Source organism: Oncorhynchus masou, chromosome 29 (genome assembly GCF_036934945.1).
Source record: "Oncorhynchus masou masou isolate Uvic2021 chromosome 29, UVic_Omas_1.1, whole genome shotgun sequence".
In the NCBI taxonomy this organism is placed as follows: Eukaryota; Metazoa; Chordata; class Actinopteri; order Salmoniformes; family Salmonidae; genus Oncorhynchus; species Oncorhynchus masou.
In genome coordinates, this window is record NC_088240.1 from 12,871,491 (window position 1) to 12,896,330 (window position 24,840).

The 24,840-nt window shown below is 46.4% G+C and overlaps 1 protein-coding gene across 1 annotated transcript in view; it reads left to right on the top strand.

Annotated features, from left to right (window-relative positions):
• uxs1 (UDP-glucuronate decarboxylase 1) overlaps window positions 1-24,840 on the top strand; it is a 98,862-nt gene that overhangs the window by 11,446 nt on the left and 62,576 nt on the right. Inside the window, exons 2-6 of the mRNA XM_064944050.1 lie at window positions 311-338; window positions 3,741-3,789; window positions 4,968-5,011; window positions 15,269-15,329; window positions 16,783-16,963. Coding sequence (XP_064800122.1) covers window positions 311-338; window positions 3,741-3,789; window positions 4,968-5,011; window positions 15,269-15,329; window positions 16,783-16,963 — 363 coding nt within the window. The remainder of the gene's footprint in view (window positions 1-310; window positions 339-3,740; window positions 3,790-4,967; window positions 5,012-15,268; window positions 15,330-16,782; window positions 16,964-24,840) is intronic.

The following is a 24,840-nucleotide window of genomic DNA, read 5'->3' on the forward strand; positions in this document are numbered from 1 at the left end:
CCATGCCAATACTACCCCATCAACAGATATATTAGTGTCAACTCTATATGTTTGACAAGTAGCATGGAGCTGCAGCTCCAAGGATTGTTTCTTTATCCTATAGTGTATTCAGATAATTTGGTGCTGGTTTTTATTTCCCTATTCAGAGAGAGAGAGTTGTAGACATCTATGTATAGTAATAGGAGAATGTGGACATATGAAACCACTAAACCAGAACACTAAGCCTACACCATGTCATTGTGTGGAAGGTCATTTTGAAAAGCACCTTTTTGATAATGTTTTCTTCCCCTTGTCTCATCCTTCATTGTAGCTGTCTGGGGAACCTACACCAATATGAGGTACAGTATGCTTTAATGACGATTTCCTTTCTTCATAAAAACAAATGCATGGGTACCATGAACTTACTACACTGTCTGTCCCCTCGTTCATACCATTCCTTTTCTATCCATTCTGTTGCAATCCATTTAACTTGTTTCCCTACCCACTTTACTCCCTTCACCCTTAACTGCATTGGATAGACTCAAAACACACTCAACAACCCAGGACTGTTCGGGAGTTATACTATATACAGTGCCTTGCGAAAGTATTCGGCCCCCTTGAACTTTGCGACCTTTTGCCACATTTCAGGCTTCAAACATAAACATATAAAACTGTATTTTTTTGTGAAGAATCGACAACAAGTGGGACACAATCATGAAGTGGAACGACATTTATTGGATATTTCAAACTTTTTTAACAAATCAAAAACTGAAAAATTGGGTGTGCAAAATTATTCATCCCCCTTAAGTTAATAATTTGTAGCGCCACCTTTTGCTGCGATTACAGCTGTAAGTCGCTTGGGGTATGTCTCTATCAGTTTTGCACATTGAGAGACTGAAATGTTTTCCCAGCTCAGTGAGGTTGGATGGAGAGCATTTGTGAACAGCAGTTTTCAGTTCTTTCCACAGATTCTAGATTGGATTCAGGTCTGGACTTTGACTTGGCCATTCTAACACCTGGATATGTTTATTTTTGAACCATTCCATTGTAGATTTTGCTTTATGTTTTGGATCATTGTCTTGTTGGAAGACAAATCTCCGTCCCAGTCTCAGGTCTTTTGCAGACTCCATCAGGTTTTCTTCCAGAATGGTCCTGTATTTGGCTCCATCCATCTTCCCATCAATTTTAACCATCTTCCCTGTCCCGGCTGAAGAAAAGCAGGCCCAAACCATGATGCTGCCACCACCATGTTTGACAGTGGGGATGGTGTGTTCAGGGTGATGAGCTGTGTTGCTTTTACGCCAAACATAACATTTTGCATTGTTGCCAAAAAGTTCAATTTTGGTTTCATCTGACCAGAGCACCTTCTTCCACATGTTTGGTGTGTCTCCCAGGTGGCTTGTGGCAAACTTTAAACGACACTTTTTATGGATATCTTTAAGAAATGGCTTTCTTCTTGCCACTCTTCCATAAAGGCCAGATTTGTGCAATATACGACTGATTGTTGTCCTATGGACAGAGTCTCCCACCTCAGCTGTAGATCTCTGCACAACAGTATCTCGGACCTGCCTGGTGCATACTACTACCAACACATGTCCAGAGTGCATAAGAGGAGATCACCGTGACTCAACGGTCACGTGGAATTTGACTGCAGTCACAATTTTTTATTTATTTTACCTTTATTTATAACTTGGCAAGTCAGTTAAGAACAAATTCTTATTTTCAATGACGGCCTAGGAACAGTGGGTTAACTGCCTGTTCAGGGGCAGAACGACAGATTTGTACCTTGTCAGCTCGGGGATTTGAACTTGCAACCTTCCGGTTACTAGCCCAACGCTCTACTCCTCCAGAGGGTGGAGGGAGCAATGGGGGTATAGTGTATTGATTGCTCTAACCACTAGGCTACCCTGCCGCCCCGGATAAAAGATGCACCTGAGCTAAATTTGGAGTCTCATGGCAAAGGGTCGGAATACTTACAGTGGCTTGTAAAAGTATTCACCCCGTGGCTTTTTTCCTATTTTGTTGCATTACAACCTGTAATTTAAGTGGATTTTTATTTTTATTTCATGTAATGGACAAACACAAAATAGTCCAATCATTGAAATGTCTTGTAATGCCTAGTCAAAGCCCAGACCTCAATCCAATTGAGAATCTGTGGTATGACTTAAAGCTTGCTGTACACCAGCGGAACCCATCCAACTTGAAGGAGCTAGAGCAGTTCTGCCTTGATGTGCCAAGCTTATAGAGACATACCCCAAGAGACTTGCAGCTGTAATTGCTGCAAAAGGTGGCTCTACAAACTATTGACTTTGGGGGGTGAATAGTTATGCACGCTCAAGTGTTCAGTTTTTTTGTTGTTGTCTCATTTCTTGTTTGTTTCACAATAAAACATATTTTGCGTGGTAGGCATGTTGTGTAAATCAAGTCATACAAACCCCCCAAAAATGATATTTTAATTCCAGGTTGTAAGGCAACAAAATAAGAAAAATGCCAAGGGGGGTCAATACTTTTGCAAGCCACTGTATGTAAATAAGGTATCTTTTTATTTTGAGTACATCGCTTTTGTCATTATGGGGGTATAGTGTATTGATTGCTGATTATTTATGTGGCTGTAACGTAACATAATGTGGAAAAAAGGAGAGGAAGGGGGGGACAGAGAGAGAGAGAGGAGGATTGGAGGGAGAGAAAGAGGGATTGGAGGGAGAGAAAGAGGGATTGGAGGGAGAGAAAGAGGGATTGGAGGGAGAGAAAGAGGGATTGGAGGGAGAGAAAGAGGGATTGGAGGGAGAGAAAGGGGAGGATTGGAGGGAGAGAAAGGGGAGGATTGGAGGGAGAGAAAGGGGGATTGGAGGGAGAGAAAGGGGAGGATTGGAGGGAGAGAAAGGGGGATTGGAGGGAGAGAAAGAGGGGGATTGGAGGGAGAGAAAGGGGAGGATTGGAGGGAGAGGGAAGGGGATTGGAGGGAGAGAAAAGGGGATTGGAGTGAGAGAAAGAGGGGGATTGGAGGGAGCGAAAGAGGGGGATTGGAGGGAGAGAAAGAGGAGGATGCAGGCCGAGGAATAAGGGGATGGGGGTGGAGGGAGCAAATGATGCAATATAGGGAATGAGAGGAAGTGGAGGAGTAAAGGGGGGGACAGACAGATGGGGGTGTAGGAGTGGGGGACAGACAGACAACCAGACACAGACAGACGGGGGTGGGGGACAGACAGACAACCAGACACAGACAGACGGGGGTGGAGGAGTGGGGGACAGACAGACAACCAGACACAGACAGACGGGGGTGTAGGAGTGGGGGACAGACAGACAACCAGACACAGACAGACAGGGTTGGAGGAGTGGGGGACAGACAGACAACCAGACACAGACAGACAGGGGTGTAGGAGTGGGGGACAGACAGACAACCAGACAGACAGGGGTGTAGGAGTGGGGGACAGACAGACAACCAGACACAGACAGACAGGGTTGGAGGAATGGGGGACAGACAGACAACCAGACACAGACAGATGGGGGTGGAGGAGTGGGGGACAGACAGACAACCAGACACAGACAGATGGGGGTGTAGGAGTGGGGGACAGACAGACAACCAGACACAGACAGACAGACAGGGTTGGAGGAATGGGGGACAGACAGACAACCAGACACAGACAGACGCACGGAGGAAGCGTGGGTACCTAAAAGTGGGCTTCCTGTGGTGAGTTATTGACTCTGGGCTGAAGTGATTAGCGTTTCATTCATGCCTCACTGTATGTCTATCTCTCTAGATCCATACAGGAACATGGAGAGATGAAGATTGAGGAAAGGATTGACGAGGTGAGTTCTCTCTTCCTTACTGTTTTTCCCATCATGCAGTGTATGATCAATATGAATAATATGTCCCCAGCACAAAATCCTCCGTCCAGCAGTGTACACACACACACCACACACACACACACACACACACACACACACACACACACACACACACACACACACACACACACACACACACACACACACACACACACACACACACACACGCACACAGTGTACACACACACTGACATGACTCTGTGTGTGAAGGCATTTTAATTAATACTCCCAGTCAGAGGCCTGACACCTGAGGTGTTCAAACATCTTGCCACTTTTCTCGTTGTGCTGCGAAGTTTAGTTTTTATCCTCTTTATCTGTCTCTTTGTTTTATTTACCCTGAAGGCCCAAACACCCGCTGAGGTAGAGCTGTAAATGATGCCGATATAGACAGACTGACAGGCCCAATGGGAGGCATTACAAACGATGATTTAGAGCAGGAGTGGATGTCTGGAGACGACTCCTCCTAGCAGGTCACACTGTGCTTCTGTTCCAGCTCAGCACTAAACACACCTGTTTCTAGTTGTCCTGTATACTGGACACTGTGTCACCCTGGGATGTGTTTAGCAATGTGTACGGTTTGTTACTACAAGTGTTACTACAAGGTAGTGAATATGGATTGGCTATCACTGTGGGAGGGAGAGAATTATCAGTCTGTTACTGAATCAAAATGGCATCTTTATCTCTGTCAATTTCCTCATTAGAATAGGGCTCTTTTGTATGTTACGGTTCAAAGTGTCTCTGAAGACTCATGTCTGGGTGTCTGTGCAGGCTTTTACCCAGGGTGACATTTCTCCCCAGACACACTGATCTCTGATGAGACGTCTCACGCAAATAGGGGGGGGGGTGTCTGGGAATGTAACAAGCAAAACTGTGTGTGTGTGTGTGGTGCGTACAATGCAAGCTTAAGGGAATACAACAAACTAAATGATTGATGTGTCACTTAGTCTTGTCGTCGGGTGTGTTTTGTAAACCCGACAGGCAAAACAGTTCCACATGACATCACTCCTCAGCAGATGAGCATTACCTTTACACTGTGTGTGTCCTTACAGCAGGATAATACCATGGTAACACATTGTCCCTGCAGGATCAGTCTAATCTGTCTTTATATTCTTCTCTCTATCTGTCTCTCTTTCTCACAGGCAGTTGCTCCCCTCAGAGAGAAGATCCGGGATCTGGAGCTGAGGTATGTCTGTTTCATCACACACCTGCAAGCAAACACACGTACACACAAACGCAAGTAAACAAACACACACACACGCACATTAAATCAAATGTTATTGTGGGTGTAGCGAAGTGCTTGAGTTCCTAGCTCCAACAGTGAAATAATATCTAACAATTCACAACAATGCACAAATCTAAAAGTAAAAGAATGGAATAAAGAAATATATAAATATTAGGACGAGCAATGTCAGGACGGCATTGACTAGAATACGGAAGAATACAGTACACACACACACACACACACACACACACACACACACACACACAGTTAATCTCCCAGCAGTGGAATGCTTATTCATAACTGGTCTGCTGTGCTGCAGATGCTCCATATCTTACACAGGCAAGCTGCAGTTCAAACAATAATAATGCAGATCACCCCGCCTCAGTTTTGGTAAACAGCTATTATAATATTTCATATATAGTAATACATAAATGGAGCTATGGGTGTCTCCGAGAGAGAGGGACTGTGTCTCGGAGAGAGAGGGACTGTGTCTCGGAGAGAGAGGGACTGTGTCTCGGAGAGAGAGGGACTGTGTCTCGGAGAGAGAGGGACTGTGTCTCGGAGAGAGAGGGACTGTGTCTCGGAGAGAGAGGGACTGTGTCTCGGAGAGAGAGGGACTGTGTCTCGGAGAGAGAGGGACTGTGTCTCGGAGAGAGAGGGACTGTGTCTCGGAGAGAGAGGGACTGTGTGTCTCGGAGAGAGAGGGACTGTGTCTCGGAGAGAGAGGACTGTGTCTCGGAGAGAGAGGGACTGTGTCTCGGAGAGAGAGGGACTGTGTCTCGGAGAGAGAGGGACTGTGTCTCGGAGAGAGAGGGACTGTGTCTCGGAGAGAGAGGGACTGTGTCTCGGAGAGAGAGGGACTGTGTCTCGGAGAGAGAGGGACTGTGTCTCGGAGAGAGAGGGACTGTGTCTCGGAGAGAGAGGGACTGTGTCTCGGAGAGAGAGGGACTGTGTCTCGGAGAGAGAGGGACTGTGTCTCGGAGAGAGAGGGACTGTGTCTCGGAGAGAGAGGGACTGTGTCTCGGAGAGAGAGGGACTGTGTGTGTGTCTGAGAGGGTGTGTGTGTGTGTCTGAGAGGGTATGTGTGTGTGTGTCTGAGACACTGGAGGTGGCAGAACGGAGTGGTTGGGGTGTAGGGTTTGAGCATAGCCTGAAGGTAGGAAGGGTCAGTTTCTCATGCACCGTGGTCTTGTTGTGGATGTGAGCTTGAACTGGTAGCCAGTGGAGTGTGCAGAGTGACATGGGGTTACTTTGTAAGGTTGAACACCAGGCAGGCTGTGGCGTTCTGGATAAGTTGCAGAGGTTTGATGGCACAAGGTAGCTCAGGGAGCCCAGCCAACAGAGAGCTGCAGTAGGGTCCTACTCTGCAGCTGTTGTAGAGCATGAACCTGCAGGAGCAAGTCACAGCTTTGATGTTTGCAGAGAATGACAGGGTGTTGCATTTCCTTACACTCGCAATAACATCTGCTAACCATGCGTATGTGTATGTGAACAATGAAATTTGATTTGTTGTCCAGAGCCCAATGTTCTGTTTCTCTAGAGGGAAATTGGATAATTCACGAGAGAAATCAAATCAAGAACTATGTAAGAGAGTTGTAGTTTTCATTAAGCAAAATATTCAACCGAGCTCATTGCAGAAACGTGGTAATTAACTACAATGACCATAATCCATTGCGCCCGTTCTTTCAGGCTCGGACAGAGACTTTTACAACTACAACGTTAGGTTTGATGCACACAGACCGCATGAGAGAGGAACGTGCACAACACAACAACGAGAAGGAGGGATAGAGTTTAAAAAAAAATATATATATATTTTTTTAAATTCCCCTTTTAATTAAAAAAAAACATGTTTTGTTTTACTTTCATGTAAACTAGGCAAGTCAGTTAAGAACAAATGCTTATTTTCAATGATGACAGATTTTGACCTTGTCAGCTCAGGGATTCGATCTTGCAACCTTCCGGTTACTAGTCCAACGCTCTAACCACGAGGCTATCTGCCTCCCAATTGTACATCTTGCAAGAGCGAAATGTGTCAGTCTAGCGATGTTTCTGCTGCAAAAAATGTCATCTTTGCAAAACAATGGCCAGCCAATTGATACAAATAATCATGATATAGTCTTGTTCTGTCAAGTATGCCTACTTTGCTGTTTGCATTTCATTTCGAAGGTTTATGGGGAATGTATTTCTGTCTACCCACAAGATGCCAGTTATCATTTGCATCGCTAACTGGCTACAAATGGACTGATACAAATGAGCGCACAAAACAGACAGACGGGCAATATTGCTGGAAATGAATTAGCAGATATTGTGTTAAGTCTGGCTTTTTATGCCAGTAGTGGCGAACCAGGGTTGGGATAATGTCAATGTGGCTTTGATTGGAAAGTAGCCAGGAGCTTTATGTGTATGACAGTTTGCCATGGAACACATAGAAAAACGCATGTACTTTCTTTCAGATTAGATTGGCAAGCTACTCACAGTGGGGATATGAGTTACTCGTAGCTTGCGTTCTACCTGTTGGAGGCCCCTGATCTAGGAGCATGAGAACAAGAGGAGAGACGGTCAGCTTTGGCAGTGCAGGTCTCCATGATCTAGGAGGATGAGAACAAGAGGGGAGACGGTCAGCTTTGGCCGTGCAGGTCTCCATGATCTAGGAGGATGAGAACAAGAGGAGAGACGGTCAGCTTTCGCAGTGCAGGTCTCCATGATCTCGGAGGATGAGAACAAGAGGAGAGACGGTCAGCTTTGGCAGTGCAGGTCTCCATAATCTAGGAGGATGAGAACAAGAGGAGAAACGGTCAGCTTTGGCAGTGCAGGTCTCCATAATCTAGGAGGATGAGAACAAGACGAGAGACGGTCAGCTTTGGCAGTGCAGGTCTCCATAATCTAGGAGGATGAGAACAAGAGGAGAGACGGTCAGCTTTGGCAGTGCAGGTCTCCATAATCTAGGAGGATGAGAACAAGAGGAGAGAGGGTCAGCTTTGGCAGTGCGTAGAACCTCCATGACACAGAGGAGAGTAGTCTCAGTTGAGTAACCCGTCTTGAAGCCTGACTAGATAGGGTCAAGAAGATCATTCTGAGAGAGTTGTTCAAAGACTGAAAGCTCAACTATTTTAGAAAGAAAAAGAAAGGGATACCGGTCTGTTTGTGGGAATCTGCAAACTAAAGCCCTGTGAGAATAGTGGGTGTTCTACCCTAAATCCTTCTGGACGATAGTAGGTGTAAATGTAAATATTGGGCTAAGATCATGTTGGAGTTTGGTAACAGATAGCGGTGTTGATGTATCTTTCTGTCATTGGGGTGTGTGTGCCCCCCAAGTCCCCTCTGCAGTGTAGTCTCTTGAGGCGGAGAGATCTGATTCCACTAACTAGGCTATCAGGTGTGAAGGACAAACTTGGTCTTAGCTCACACTGCTCCATCTATAAGGGCATACTTGTTCATCACAGCCCTCCAGACACATTGTGCAGTTCTTGAGTTGGCCACTGTACCTCATTACAACCTCAATGAGATTTACCTGTGAAGTTATAGTCACTTACCTCCTGCTATTTCCTTCAGACTCACTCACTCACTCACTCACTCACGAGTGAATGAATGAATACACACACACACACACAGAGACACACACACACACTAGGTTTGGTCAGTATCCAGATTTCCATACCTTCATAATGACCTTGTGCCATACCGGGATATTCGGTAATACCGGCACTGAACACAAAATGCGCTATTTTCAACCACCAATGAGCCTTCAAGAATCTAAAAGTTAGCAATGCTAACAAGCACTTGTAAAATCCCACAGAGAATGCTAAATGTTAACAAGCACTTGTAAAATCCCACAGAGAACGCTAAATGCTAACAAGCACTTGTAAAATTCCACAGGGAACGCTAAATGCTAACAAGCACTTGTAAAATTCCACAGAGAACGCTAAATGCTAACAAGCACTTGTAAAATCCCACAGAGAACGCTAAATGCTAACAAGCACTTGTAAAATCCCACAGAGAATGCTAACAAGCACTTGTAAAATCCCACAGAGAACGCTAAATGCTAACAAGCACTTGTAAAATTCCACAGAGAACGCTAAATGCTAACAAGCGCTTGTAAAATCCCACAGAGAACGCTAAATGCTAACAAGCGCTTGTAAAATTCCACAGAGAACGCTAAATGCTAACAAGCGCTTGTAAAATTCCACAGAGAACGCTAAATGCTAACAAGCGCTTGTAAAATTCCACAGAGAACGCTAAATGCTAACAAGCACTTGTAAAATTCCACAGAGAACGCTAAATGCTAACAAGCACTTGTAAAATCCCACAGAGAACGCTAAATGCTAACAAGCACTTGTAAAATCCCACAGAGAACGCTAAATGCTAACAAGCACTTGTAAAATCCCACAGAGAACGCTAAATGCTAACAAGCACTTGTAAAATCCCACAGAGAATGCTAAATGCTAACAAGCACTTGTAAAATCCCACAGAGAACGCTAAATGCTAACAAGCACTTGTAAAATCCCACAGAGAACGCTAAATGCTAACAAGCACTTGTAAAATCCCACAGAGAACGCTAAATGCTAACAAGCACTTGTAAAATTCCACAGAGAACGCTAAATGCTAACAAGCACTTGTAAAATCCCACAGAGAACGCTAAATGCTAACAAGCACTTGTAAAATCCCACAGAGAATGCTAACAAGCACTTGTAAAATCCCACAGAGAACGCTAAATGCTAACAAGCGCTTGTAAAATCCCACAGAGAACGCTAAATGCTAACAAGCGCTTGTAAAATTCCACAGAGAACGCTAAATGCTAACAAGCACTTGTAAAATTCCACAAAGAACGCTAAATGCTAACAAGCACTTGTAAAATCCCACAGAGAATGCTAAATGCTAACAAGCACTTGTAAAATTCCACAGAGAACGCTAAATGCTAACAAGCACTTGTAAAATTCCACAGAGAACGCTAAATGCTAACAAGCGCTTGTAAAATCCCACAGAGAACGCTAAATGCTAACAAGCACTTGTAAAATTCCACAGAGAACGCTAAATGCTAACAGTCTCTGGCCTAAAGTATTTTCAGGACAGGCATTCCAGGTCAAATGTATACAAGTAACTTTAAAAAACGTTACTCACAGTTTGCTGCACGGACAAAACAAATATGAGACCGCAAAGCTCTTGATCCAAGAGGGGGTTCTCTGATGTTACCTTGAAGCTTGAGTTTAGAACATGTGTCAAACTCATTCCACAGAAGGCTGAGTGTCTGTGGTCTTCTCTCCTCCTTGGACTTAAAAATAAATAAATAATGAAATAAGGTCACTAGTTATTACGTAACTCCCCTCACCTGGTTGTCTGTCTTAATTGAAAGGAAAAAACAAAAATCAGTGGACATCAGGCCCTCCATGGAATGAGTTGGACACCCCTGTTTTAGAAGAAGCTAACCACTTAGCTAGATATCTAACTATTTACTAAATTAGCATAACAAATGCACAGCTGCAGAGCATTTATCACATTTTAGACAGTAAACTTGATAGTTATGAGAGATCTAGCAGGCAAACATTTAGTTGTGAACTCAATACTGTAACTAGATCACATGCTGAGTGTTGCACAACAGTGAGTGACTAGCAAGGCTCCGGTCTCTTGTTGTTGTGTGCTTGTAAACAAACACCATGTGACTGGAGTCTACCAGTACGCTTCATTATGAACAATGATGTGACAGGTGAAATGAAGAATGCAATCTCCTAATGTATTGCACAAGTTGACTGCAGGTATTTTACTCAAAAGGTAGCTACAAATATTCACATCTATATATAAAAAAAAAACTTCTAAGACAATGTACAGAACAAAAAGATAAATGCAACATGCAACAATTTCAAAGATTTTACTGAGTTACAGTTCATATAAGGAATAAATAAATTAGGCCCTCATCTATGGATTTCACATGACTGGGAATACAGATATGCATCTGTTGGTCACAGATACCTTAATTAATGGTAGGGAGGTGGATCAGAAACCCAGTTAGTATCTGATGTGACCACCTTTCGCCTCATGCAGCACAACACATCTCCTTCACATAGAGTTGATCAGGCTGTTGATTGTGCCTTGTGGAATGTTGTCCCACTTCTCTTCATTGGCTGTGTGCAGTAGCTGGATATTGGCGGGAACTGGAACACGCTTGTCGTATAAGTCGATCCAGAGCATCCCACACATGCTCAATGGGTGACTGGTGAGTGTGCAGGTCATAGAAAGAACTGGGCCATTTTCAGCTTCCAGGAGTTGTGTTCAGATCCTTGCAACATGGGCCATGCATTATCATGCTGAAACATGAGCTGATGGTGGCAGATGAATGGCACAACATTGGGCCTCAGGATCTCGTCACGGTATCTCTACATTCAAATTGCCATCGATAAAATGCAATTGTGTTCGATGTTCGTAGCTTATGCCTGCACATACCATAACCCCACTGCCGCCACGGGGCACTCTGTTCACACAACGCCATACTGCGGTTGTGAGCTGTGTTGGACATACAGCCAAATTTTCAAAAATTATGGTAGAGAAATTAACATTACATTCTCTGGCAACAGCTCTGGTGGACATTTCTGCAGTCAGCATGCCAATTGCACACACTCTCAACTTGAGACCTCTGTGGCATTGTTGTGTGACAAAACGGCACATTTTAAAGTTGCCTTCTGTTGGCCCCAGCACAAGGTGCACCTGTGTAAACAGCATGATCATTAATCAGCTTCTTGATATGCCACATTTGTCAGTTGGATGGATTATCTTGGCAAAGGAGAAATGCTCACTAACAGGGAAGTCAACACATTAGTGAAACATGGGACCAACTCTACATGTTGTGTTTATATTTTGGTTCAGTGTAATTTCAACGTTATTGATGGTTTTGAAAAGCCGTGGCTATTTACAAATACCCTAGTATACCGCCTAACTCACACACGCACACACACACAGAGAGAGTCATCAGAAGGTCCCCAGACATGATTAATCATGGAACTAAATCCCATATCAATGCCTCTATGGGCACCTGTCTGCCCCACGTTAAGTTCACCCAACTTCCTGAGTACGCCTCTTAAAGACTCACCATGCCGTCTCGACCAAACACGGCCAAATTGGATGGAAATCTAATTTCGCCCTAACGGCACATTTTTCAGAGGTAAGTCGTGAGGGGGACAAATCAGTAATGAGCAAGAAGGACTGCGAAGCAGGAAAAATCAATCGGTTTTGCAAATCAATCCCAGAACAACAGCAAAGGACCTTGTGAAGATGCTGGCGGAAACAGGTTCAAAAGTATCTATATCCAAGAATCCTATTTCGACATAACCTGATAGGCCGTTCAGCAAGGAAGAAGTCACTGCTCCAAAACCGCCACAAAAACCCAGACAGCGGTTTGCAACTGCACATGGCGACAAAGATCATACTTTTTGGAGAAATGTCCTCTGGTCTGATGAAACAAATATAGAATTGTTTGGGCATAATGACCATCATTATGTTTGGAGGAAAAAGTGCTTGCAAGCCGAAGAACACCATCCCAACCGTGAAGCACGGGGGTGGGAGCATGTTGTGGGGGTGTTTTGCTGCAGAAGGGACTGGTGCACTTCACAAATATATATTTGGATATATTGAAGCAACATCTCAAGGCATCAGTGAAAAGCTTAAAGCTTGGTCGCAAACGGCTCTTCCAAATGGACAATGACCCCAAAAATACTTCCAAAGTTGTGGAAAAATGTCTTAAGGACAACACAGTCAAGGTATTGGAGTGGCCATCACAAAGCCCTGACCTCAACCAGTTCTTGGAGGGGGGAATGACTCCTGTTCTGTTGGGTAACATATCGGCCCCACAATGGCTTTGAATGGGCTGTGAGATGAGGGTGAAATAGTGAATATGTCTCCCTCTTTTCTGAATGGTTTAGGGGGTAGATGGTTTGCAACTCCCCAAAGAAAAGAGTGTGTTGTCACGCTGGTTATGTGTTTTTTCCATCTCCCGGCCCAGTCTTCCCTGTGGCCCAGTCTTCCCTGTGGCCCAGTCTTCCCTGTGGCCCAGTCTTCCCTGTGGCCCAGTCTTCCCTGTGGCCCAGTCTTCCCTGGGGGGGATATGGAGGGCCACAATACACACGGCTCCCTGCCACTACACACACGGCTCCCTGCCACGGCACACACTGGTCTCAGTCACGACGCACACTGGTCTCAGTCACGACGCACACTGGTCTCAGTCACGACGCACACTGCTCTCAGTCACGACGCACACTGCTCTCAGTCACGACACACACACTGCTCTCAGTCACGACACACACTGCTCTCAGTCACGACACACACTGCTCTCAGTCACGACACACACTGCTCTCAGTCACGACACACACACTGCTCTCAGTCACGACACACACACTGCTCTCAGTCACACACACTGCTCTCAGTCGACACACACACTGCTCTCAGTCACGACACACACACTGCTCTCAGTCACGACACACACTGCTCTCAGTCACGACACACACTGCTCTCAGTCACGACACACACTGCTCTGTCACGACACACACTGCTCCCTGCCACAATCACAGTGCTCCCTGCCACAATCACAGTGCTCCCTGCCACAATCACAGTGCTCCCTGCCACAATCACACTGCCCTGCAATCACAGTCTCCCTGTGCTCCCTGCCACAATCACACTGCTCCCTGCCACAATCACAGTGCTCCCTGCCACAATCACAGTGCTCCCTGCCACAATCACACTGCTCCCTGCCACAATCACAGTGCTCCCTGCCACAATCACAGTGCTCCCTGCCACAATCACAGTGCTCCCTGCCACAATCACAGTGCTCCCTGCCACAATCACAGTGCTGCTCCCACTGCTCCCTGCCACAATCACACTGCTCCCTGCCACAATCACACTGCTCCCTGCCACAATCACACTGCTCCCTGCCACAATCACACTGCTCCCTGCCACAATCACAGTGCTGCCTGCCACAATCACACTGCTCCCTGCCACACACTGCTCCCTGGCACACACTGCTCCCTGCCACAATCACACTGCTCCCTGCCACAATCACACTGCTCCCTGCCACAATCACACTGCTCCCTGCCACAATCACAGTGCTCCCTGCCACAATCACAGTGCTCCCTGCCACAATCACACTGCTCCCTGCCACAATCACAGTGCTCCCTGCCACAATCACAGTGCTCCCTGCCACAATCACAGTGCTCCCTGCCACAATCACAGTGCTCCCTGCCACAATCACAGTGCTCCCTGCCACAATCACAGTGCTCCCTGCCACAATCACAGTGCTCCCTGCCACAATCACACTGCTCCCTGCCACAATCACAGTGCTCCCTGCCACAATCACACTGCTCCCTGCCACAATCACAGTGCTGCCTGCCACAATCACAGTGCTGCCTGCCACAATCACACTGCTCCCTGGCACAATCACACTGCTCCCTGCCACAATCACACTGCTCCCTGCCACAATCACACTGCTCCCTGCTCCCTGCCACAATCACACTGCTCCCTGCCACAATCACAGTGCTCCCTGCCACAATCACAGTGCTCCCTGCCACAATCACAGTGCTCCCTGCCACAATCACAGTGCTCCCTGCCACAATCACAGTGCTCCCTGCCACAATCACAGTGCTCCCTGCCACAATCACAGTGCTCCCTGCCACAATCACACTGCTCCCTGCCACAATCACACTGCTCCCTGCCACAATCACACTGCTCCCTGCCACAATCACAGTGCTCCCTGCCACAATCACAGTACTCCCTGCCACAATCACAGTGCTGCCTGCCACAATCACAGTGCTCCCTGGCACAATCACACTGCTGCCTGCCACAATCACACTGCTCCCTGCCACAATCACACTGCTCCCTGCCACAATCACAGTGCTCCCTGCCACAATCACAGTGCTCCCTGCCACAATCACAGTACTCCCTGCCACAATCACAGTGCTCCCTGCCACAATCACAGTACTCCCTGCCACAATCAGTGTTAACCCACAGGCCAGAGAGGCCAAGCCTCATAATAATACCAGATGATGTCCCTAAAGAGGTCCTTTACTGTTCTGTTCTGGACTGTTATTCATCTCTCAGCATGATAGACCCAGTAGCCTTACAGCTCTCATCAACATGATGCTCACACATGACTTATAGATGGATATCATGGCTTTGATTTGTATTAATGTACTTTCCTCCGATCGAAGGTTTAATTTCTGTAATGTTTATCCTGATTTCCAGTTTCTCTCAGAAATACCCCCCTGTGAAGTTCCTCTCGGAGAAGGATCGTAAAAGGATTTTGGTGAGTGTTTCAAAATGCATGCACCCCACACACAAACACACACGTTCCTCTCTTACCTCTGAGATCACAACCCGGGACTTAAAGCATGAATCTGTTTAATGGATCCATCTCTTCTACCCATCCTCCTTTCCTGCTGCCCTCCGCCAGTCAGCCCTTAGACGTCCAATTACTTTTCAATGGTCCTCATTCTTCCCTGGCTTGACACTCATATATATATATATGCTCTGAAACCATGTCAGGGAACGTGTGTGTGTGTGTGTGTGAAATGTGTGTGTACGTTACTATGTGCCTGTGGCAGTAACTTCATTGCCTGTTGTGCTGCTCTGAGGCTGAGAGCCCCAACAGGGTCATGATTTCCTGGACTTGCGTAAGCCACCACTCACTGACACTTGAGTTGACTCCCCACTGAGTTGTCTGGCTGGCAAACCTTGTTCCATACTAAACACATCCTCTCGTCTGATACATCTGATCATTTCCCACTAGGGATTCCACTTTCGGACAGGTCTGTTGTGTCTGTCCAGCTGGTTGGCTGACTGCTAGACCCGTATCCAAACATTTTACACTTGCTCTTTTAATGGACAAGCAACAGCAACTAGCTTGAAGGCAGGTGTGTCTGACTGAAATGGTGCTTTCCCAATCTCAATATAAACAGCTTTCTATTAACCTCAGCCTGCACTATTATTCTCTTTCTCCCCCATGTGAAGCACCCCCATGTGAAGCACCCCCATGTGAAGCTCCCCCATGTTAAGCTCCCCCATGTTAAGCACCCCCATGTGAAGCTCCCCCATGTGAAGCTCCCCCATGTGAAGCTCCCCCATGTTAAGCTCCCCCATGTTAAGCTCCCCCATGTTAAGCTCCCCCATGTTAAGCTCCCCCATGTTAAGCTCCCCATGTTAAGCTCCCCCATGTTAAGCTCCCCCATGTTAAGCTCCCCCATGTTAAGCTCCCCCATGTTAAGCTCCCCCATGTTAAGCTCCCCCATGTTAAGCTCGCCCATGTTAAGCTCGCCCATGTTAAGCTCGCCCATGTTAAGCTCGCCCATGTTAAGCTCGCCCATGTTAAGCTCCCCCATGTTAAGCTCGCCCATGTTAAGCTCGCCCATGTTAAGCTCGCCCATGTTAAGCTCGCCCATGTTAAGCTCCCCATGTTAAGCTCCCCCATGTTAAGCTCCCCCAAGTTAGATGTCCCAAGTTGTCTCTTGTATCTGAGGTTAAGATTTTACCAGAATTCGGACACACTGAAAGTTTGCTCTCTCCCGTCTTCCCTCTGAAATGGTTATCCTGAACTAGATCCATGTTACTCTGTCTAGATGGTTTTGGTGCCCTCTGTCTCCTCCCCGTCTCATGGTGTGATCCTCTATGCCCCGGTCTAGATCATAGGCAGGGTGGTCTTCATGGGGTCTCTTTCTGTCTCCCTCCCTCCCTCCCTCATGGTGTAACCCTCTATCCCCTAGATAACGGGCGGTGCAGGCTTTGTTGGCTCCCATCTGACTGATAAGCTGATGATGGACGGCCATGAGGTGACGGTGGTGGACAACTTCTTCACTGGCCGCAAGAGGAACGTGGAGCACTGGATCGGCCACGAGAACTTTGAGCTCATCAACCACGACGTGGTGGAGCCGCTCTACATCGAGGGTGAGTGAAGACACACACGCACACAGACACACAGACACACACGCACACAGACACACACGCACACAGACACACACGCACACAGACACACACGCACACACGCACACAGACACACACGCACACAGACACACACGCACACAGACACACACGCACACAGACACACACGCACACAGACACACACGCACACAGACACACACGACACACACACACACAGACACACACGCACACAGACACACACGCACACAGACACACACGCACACAGACACACACGCACACAGACACACACGCACACAGACACACACGCACACAGACACACAGACACACACGCACACAGACACACACAGACACACACACAGACACACGCACACAGACACACACGCACACAGACACACACGCACACAGACACACACGCACACAGACACACACACACACGCACACAGACACACACGCACACAGACACACACGCACACAGACACACACGCACACAGACACACGCACACAGACACACACAGACACACACGCACACAGACACACACGCACACAGACACACACAGACACAGACACACACACACGCACACAGACACACAGACACACACGCACACACAGCACACAGCACACAGACACACACACACACAGCACACACACACGCACACAGACACGCACACACGCACGCACACACGCGCACAGACACGCGCACAGACACACAGACACACAGACACACACACACACGACACACACACGCGCGCACAGAAACACACAGACACACACGCGCGCACAGACACACACGCGCGCACAGACACACACGCGCACACAGACACACACGCACAGAAACACACGCGCACACAGACACACATGCACAGAAAAACACACGCACACAGACACACACGCACACAGACACAAGCGCACAGAAACACACACGCGTACAATCACATATGGTGGCACATATAATAGGGACACTGAATAGACACGGATTGCCACACAGTACTGTAATCTCCTGCTTCGCTTAACTTGTGTTAGAAGACCAGGTGTGAGAATATACCACTAGATAGACTGAAACCTCTCTCTCGCTCTCCCCCCTCCAACAGGCTTCTGGACTGTTCCACCAATTCGGTGACTTTCGAGATGTGTAACTTGGTGAAAAAATAAGTTTGATTTCATCTAGTTTTAACATTCGGTCATAAAGAGCAAATGTTAAAGGTTTTCCCATCAAGAGGTTCAATAAATTACTATAGTAAATACCTATTAAGGTTTTTCCATCTCAAGAGGTTAAATAAATGACTATACTAACTGCTTATTCAGTGCCAAATTAATAGGGCCTCCTGAGTGGTGCAGAGGTCTAAGGCATTGCATCGCGGTGCTAGGGGTGTCACTACAGATACGGTTTCAATCCCGGGCTGTGTGGCAGGCGGCAGCGACCGGGAGACCCATGGGGCAGCGCACAATTGGCCCAGCGTCGTCCAGGTTAGGGGGGGGGGGGTTTGGCCGGCTGGGATGTCCTTGTCCGATCGTACTCTAGCGACTCATTGTGGCAGCCGGGCGCATGCAAACTGACTTCGGTCATAAGTGGAACCACCAAGACTCTCCCTAGAGCCTAGAGCTATTTAGAATCGAGGGAAAGATGAACAGGGCAAAGTATAGAGAGATCCTTTATGGAAACCTGCTCCAGTGGGCTCAGGACCTCAGACTCGGGCGAAGGTTCACCTTCCAACAGGACAACAACCTTAAGCACACAGCCAAGATATCGCTCAAGTGGCTTCGGGACAAGTCTCAATGTCCTTGAGTGGCCCAGCCAGAGCCGGGAATTGAACCTGATCGAACATCTCTGGAGAGACCTGAAAATAGCTGTGCATCAATGCTCCCTTCCATCCTAACAGAGCTTGAGAGGATCTGCAGAGAAGAATGGGAGAAACTCCCCAAATACAGGTGTGCCAAGCTTGTAGCATCATACCCAAGAAGACTCCAGGCTGTAATCGCTGCCGAAGGTGCTTCAACAAAGTACTGAGTAAAGGGTCTGAATACTTATGTGTGCGCAATGATTGTTGCCAGGACCGGTGGTTAGACCAGTGACGTCGAGCGCTGGTGAGGGGGAGTAGACATGAAAGAGAGTGTTGCAATCACTGCCTTTTAGGTGGTTCTATCATACAGTCTCCTTCCTGAGTGGTATGATGGCTGCGTGGTCCCATGGTGTTTATACTTGCGTACTATTGTTTGTACAGATGAACTTGGTACCTTCAGGCATTTGAAAATTGCTCCCAAGAATGAACCAGACTTGTGGAGGTTTACAATTTCTTCTGAGGTCTTGGCTGAATTCTTTTGATTTTCTCACGACAAGCAAAGAGGCATTGAGTTTGAAGGCCTTGAAATACATCCACAGGTACACCTCCAATTGACTCAAATGATGTCAATTAGGCTATCAGAAGCTTCTAAAGCCATAACATCATGTTCTGGAATTTTCCAAGCTGTTTCAAGGCACAGTCAACTTAGTGTATGTAAACTTCGGACCCACTGGAATTGTGATATCGTGAATTGTAAGTGAAATAATCTGTCTGTAAACAATTGTTGGAAAAATGTCTTGTGTCATGCACAAAGTAGATGTCCTAACCGACTTGCCAAAACTATAGTTTGTTGACAAAACATTTGTGGAGTGGTTGAAAAACGAGTTTTAATGAGTCCATCCTAATTGTATGTAAACTTCTGACTTCAACTGTAAGTCTAGTTTTTTTTGTGTTTTTTAGGGCAATGGTGTCTAGATGGAATTGTATTTGTGGTCCTGGCATCTGGACCTTTTTTGCAACACTGTTATTTTTTGTCTTTCTGAGATCTACAGTCAGGGCCCGGGTCTGACAGTGTCGGCAGAAGATCTAGTTGTTGCTGTAGGCCCTCCTTGGTTAGGGACAGAAGCACCAAACAGTAGACTTTTCACTTCAGATTCTAGTAGCGTGAGGCCGGGTACTGGAGTGCCTTCACCAATTCCTTTATGGAAATTGGTGGAAATAAAACATTTTTTTGTTGCTGATTTTAAATGTGCACTTGTTGTTTGTGTTCATTGATTTTAGAATATCTTTTGTTTCTCCCTCAACACCGCTTTCCATCAGTTTATATAGCAGACCCTCATGCCAAATTGAGTCAAAAGCTTTTTTGAAATCAACAAAGCATGAAAAGACTTTGCCTTTGTTTTGGTTTGTTTGTTTGCCATTTACGGTGTGCAGGGTGAATACGTGGTCTGTCGTACGGTAATTTGGTAAAACGCCAATGTGACTAATGATAATGCAGAGGATTTCCCCAAGGTTACTGTTGACGCATATCCCACAGTAGTTATTGTGGTCAAATTTGTCTCCACTTTTGTGGATTGGGGTCCTTGTTTCCAACTATAGGGGAATATGCCAGAGCTGAGGGTGATGTTCCCAAGTTTAAGTAGAGCCAATTGGAATTTGTGGTCTGTATATTTTATCATTTAATTTAGGATACCATCAAAACCGCAGGCCTTTTGGGTTGGAGGATTTGTATTTTGTCCTGTAGTTCATTCAATGTAATTGGAGAATCCAGTGGGTTCTGGTAGTCTTTAGTAGTTGATTCTAAGATTTGTATTTGATCATGTATATGTTTTTTTTACTGTTTGTTTCTTGTTATAGAAACCAGAAGATTGGAGAAGTGGTTTACCCACACATCTCCATTTTGGATAGATGGCTCTTTGTGTTGTTTGTTTAATGTGTTCCAATTTTCCCAGAAGTGGTTAGAGTCTATGGATTCTTCACGTACATTGAGCTGATATCTGACGTGCTGTTCCTTCTTTCTTTTTTTTTTAACGTTGTGTATTTCTGTATTGTTTTAGTGATTCACCATAGTGAAGGCTCAAGTTTTCTGGGTCTCTGTTTTTGGTTGGATAGGTTTCTCAATTTCTTTCTTAGTTTGATGCAGAAACCTATTTGTCATTGTTGTTAATTTTCTTAGGTTGTCTGCTTGACATTTTTAGATTTAATAGGGAAGCTGAGAACTCAAATATATTGTTTAGGTTTTCTACTGCAAAGTTTACACCTTCACTATTACAGTGAAACATTTTGTCCAGGAAGTTATCTAGAAGGGGTTGAATTTGTTGTTGCCTAATTGTTTTTTTGGTAGGTTTCTACACTACTTTCCTACCATCTGTAGCATTCCTTAATGTTATGCAATTCCTTTGGCTTTGAAACCTCATTGACTATTGCACTGTTCAAGTAGACTGGGATTTTGCGGTGCTCTGATAGGGGTGTCAGTGGGCTGAATGTGAACGGTGTGAGAGACTCTGAGTTGAGGTCAGTGATAAAGTAATCTACAATACTACTACCAAGGGATGAGCTCTAGGTGTACCTACCTCGAAGCCTACCATTGACTATGTACAGACCTAGCCTGCGACAGAGATACAGGAGTTGTGACCCATTTTTGTTGGTTGTTTTGTCATAGTTGTGTCTAGGGGGGCATATTTGGGAGGGAATGCTGTCACCTCCAGGTAGGTGTTTTTCCCCCTGTGTGCTAAGACTGTCAGGTACTTGTCCACTTGCATTTAGGTCACCACTGACTAGTCTGTTGATCTCCCTCTATGATGGAGAAGCTGTCATTGTCAAAGTATGGGGATTCTACTGGGGGGATATAGATATACAATTTCCTTGTTAATTTCGAGACAGATGTAAAATGTTCCTCTCGACTAATTTAATAGTGTGGGTTAGGTCTCTCTCGCTGCCCTCTCTCTCTCGCTGCCCTCTCTCTCTCGCTGCCCTCTCTCTCTCGCTGCCCTCTCTCTCTCGCTGCCCTCTCTCTCTCGCTGCCCTCTCTCTCTCGCTGCCCTCTCTCTCTCGCTGCCCTCTCTCTCTCGCTGCCCTCTCTCTCTCGCTGCCCTCTCTCTCTCGCTGCCCTCCTCTCTCCCTCTCTCTCTCGCCCTCTCTCTCTCTCGCTGCCCTCTCTCTCTCGCTGCCCTCTCTCTCTCGCTGCCCTCTCTCTCTCTCTCTCTCGCTCTCGCTGCCCTCTCTCTCGCTCGCTGCCCTCTCTCTCTCTCGCTCGCTGCCCTCTCTCTCTCGCTCGCTGCCCTCTCTCTCTCTCTCGCTGCCCTCTCTCTCTCTCGCCCTCTCTGCCCTCTCTCTCGCTCGCTGCCCTCTCTCTCGCTCGCTGCCCTCTCTCTCGCTCGCTGCCCTCTCTCTCGCTCTGCTCTCTCTCTCTCTCTCTCTCTCTCTCGCTCTCTCTCTCTCTCTTCTCTCCTCTCTCTCGTTCTCTCTCTCTCTCTCTCGTTCTCTCTCTCTCTCGTTCTCTCTCTCTCTCTCGTTCTCTCTCCTCTCTCTCTCGCTCGCTCTCGTTCTCTCTCTCTCGTTCTCTCTCTCTCGTTCTCTCTCTCGTTCTCTCTCGTTCTCTCTCTCTCTCGTTCTCTCTCTCTCCTCTCTCGTTCTCTCTCTCTCTCTCTCTCTCTCGTTCTCTCTCTCTCTCTCTCGTTCTCTCTCTCTCTCTCGTTCTCTCTCTCTCTCTCGTTCTTCTCTCTCTCTGGTTCTCTCTCTCTCTCTCGCTCTCTCGTTCTCTCTCTCTCGCTTCTCTCTCTCTCGTTCTCTCTCTCGTCTCTCTCGCTCTCTCTGTTCTCTCTCTCTCTCGTTCTCTCTCTCTCTCTCTCTCTCTCTTCTCTCCTCTCTCTCTCGTTCTCTCACTCTCTTTCTCTCTCTCTTTCTCTCCTCGTTCTCTCTCTCTCTCTCTTATTTCCCCTCTTTCTCTCTCTTCTCTCTCTTCGTTCTCTCTTCTCTATTTCCCTGGTTTCTCTCTCTCTCTCTCCTTTTCGTTCTCTCTTCTCTAATTCCCTTTTCTTTCTCTCTTCTCTAATTCTCTTTTCTCTCTCTTCTCTCTTCCTTTTCTTTCTCTCCTCTCTATTTCCCTTCTCTTTCTCTCTTCTCTAATTCTCTTCTTTCTCTCTCTATCTATTTCTCTTCTCTCTTTCCCCTCTTTCTCTCTTCTCTATTTCCCCTTTTCTCTCTTCTCTAATTCCCTTTTCTTTCTCTCTATCTAATTCCCTTCTCTTTCTCTCTTTCGTCTTCTCTATTTCCCTCTTTCTCTCCTTTAATTTCCCTCTCTTTCTCTCTCTCTATTTCTCGTTCTCTCTCTCGTTCTCTCTCGCTTCTCTCTCTCGCTTCTCTTTCTCTCGTCTCTCTCTCTCGTCTCTCTCTCGTTCTCTCTCTCTCTCTTCTCTCTCTCTCTCTCTCTCGTTCTCTCTCTCTCTCTCGTTCTCGCTCTCTCTTCTCTCTCTCTCTCTCTTCTCTCTCTCTCGTTCTCTCTCTCTCGTTCTCTCTCGTTCTCTCTCTCGTTCTCTCTCTCTCTCTCGTTCTCTCTCTCTCTCTCTCTCTCTCGTTCTCTCTCAATCTCTTTCTTCATTCCATCTCTTTCTCTCCTCTATTTCCCCTCTTTCTCTCTTCTCTATTTCCCCTCTTTCTCTCTTCTCTATTTCCCTCTCTTTCTCTCTTCTCTATTTCCCCTCTTTCTCTCTTCTCTAATTCCCTTTTCTTTCTCTCTTCTCTAATTCCCTTTTCTTTCTCTCTTCTCTAATTCCCTTTTCTTTCTCTCTTCTCTAATTCCCTTTTCTTTCTCTCCTCTCTATTTCCCTTCTCTTTCTCTCTTCTCTAATTCCCTTCTTTCTCTCCCTATCTATTTCCCTTCTCTATTTCCCCTCTTTCTCTCCTTCTCTATTTCCCCTCTTTCTCTCTTCTCTAATTCCCTTTTCTTTCTCTCCCTATCTAATTCCCTTCTCTTTCTCTCTCGTTTCCTTCTCTTTTCCCCTCTTTCTCTCCTTTAATTTCTCTCTTTCTCTCTCCTCTATTTCTCTCTCTCTCTCTCGCTCTCTCTCGCTCTCTCTCGCTTCTCTCTCTCTCTCTCTCTCTCTCTCTCGCTCTCTCGCTCTCTCTCTCTTCTCTCTCTCTCTCTCGTTCTCTCTCTCTCTCTTTCTCTCTCTCTCTCTCGTTCTCTCTCTCTCTCTCTCTATTTCCTCTCTCGTTCTCTCTCTCTCTATTTCTCTCTCTCTTTTCTCTCTCTCTATTTCCCCTCTTTCTCTCTCTCTATTTCCCTCTTTCTCTCTTCTCTCTCTCTCTTTCTCTCTCTCTCTATTTCCTTTTTTCTCTCTTCTCTAATTCCCTTTCTCTTTCTCTCTCTCTAATTCCCTTTTCTCTCTCTTCTCTCTTTCCCTTCTCTCTCTCTTTCTCTTCCCTTTCTCTCCCTTCTCTCTCTTTCTCTCTCTCTCTTTCTCTCTCTCTATTCTCTCTTTCTCTCTTCTCTAATTCTCTTTTCTCTCTCCTCTCTTTCTCTCCATTCTCTCTCGTTCCCCTCTTTCTCTCTCTCTAATTTCTCTCTTTCTCTCTCTCTCTCTTTCTCTCTCTCGTTCTCTCTCTCTCTCAGTCTCGTTCTCTCTCCTCTCTGCAGTTCTCTCTCTCTCTTCTCTCTGCAGTTCTCTGATCATAACATCTTCTGCTCTAGCGCTCTCTCTCTCTCTTCTCGTTCAGTAGCTCTGATCATAACATCTCTTCTGGTCAGTAGCAGCTGATCATCTCTTCTGTTGCAGTAGCAGCTGATCTCTCTCTTCTGGTTCTCGCTCTCTCGTTCTCGCTTCTGGTGCAGTTCTTGCTCTCTCGCTCTCTGCTCGCTCTCTCATCCTTCTGGTGCAGTAGCTCTCTCTCGCTCTCTCTCGCTCTCTCTCGCTCTCTCATAACATCCTCTGGTGCTCTAGCGCTGATCTCTCCTCTCTCTCTCTTCTGGTTCTCTCTCTAACATCCTTCTGGTGCTCTCACAATCTCTTTAGCTTCATTCCATCCTTCTCTCCTAGCTAGCTTCCCCATCTTTCTCTCTTCTCTATTTCCCCTCTTTCTGGTGCTTCTCTATTTCCCCTCTTT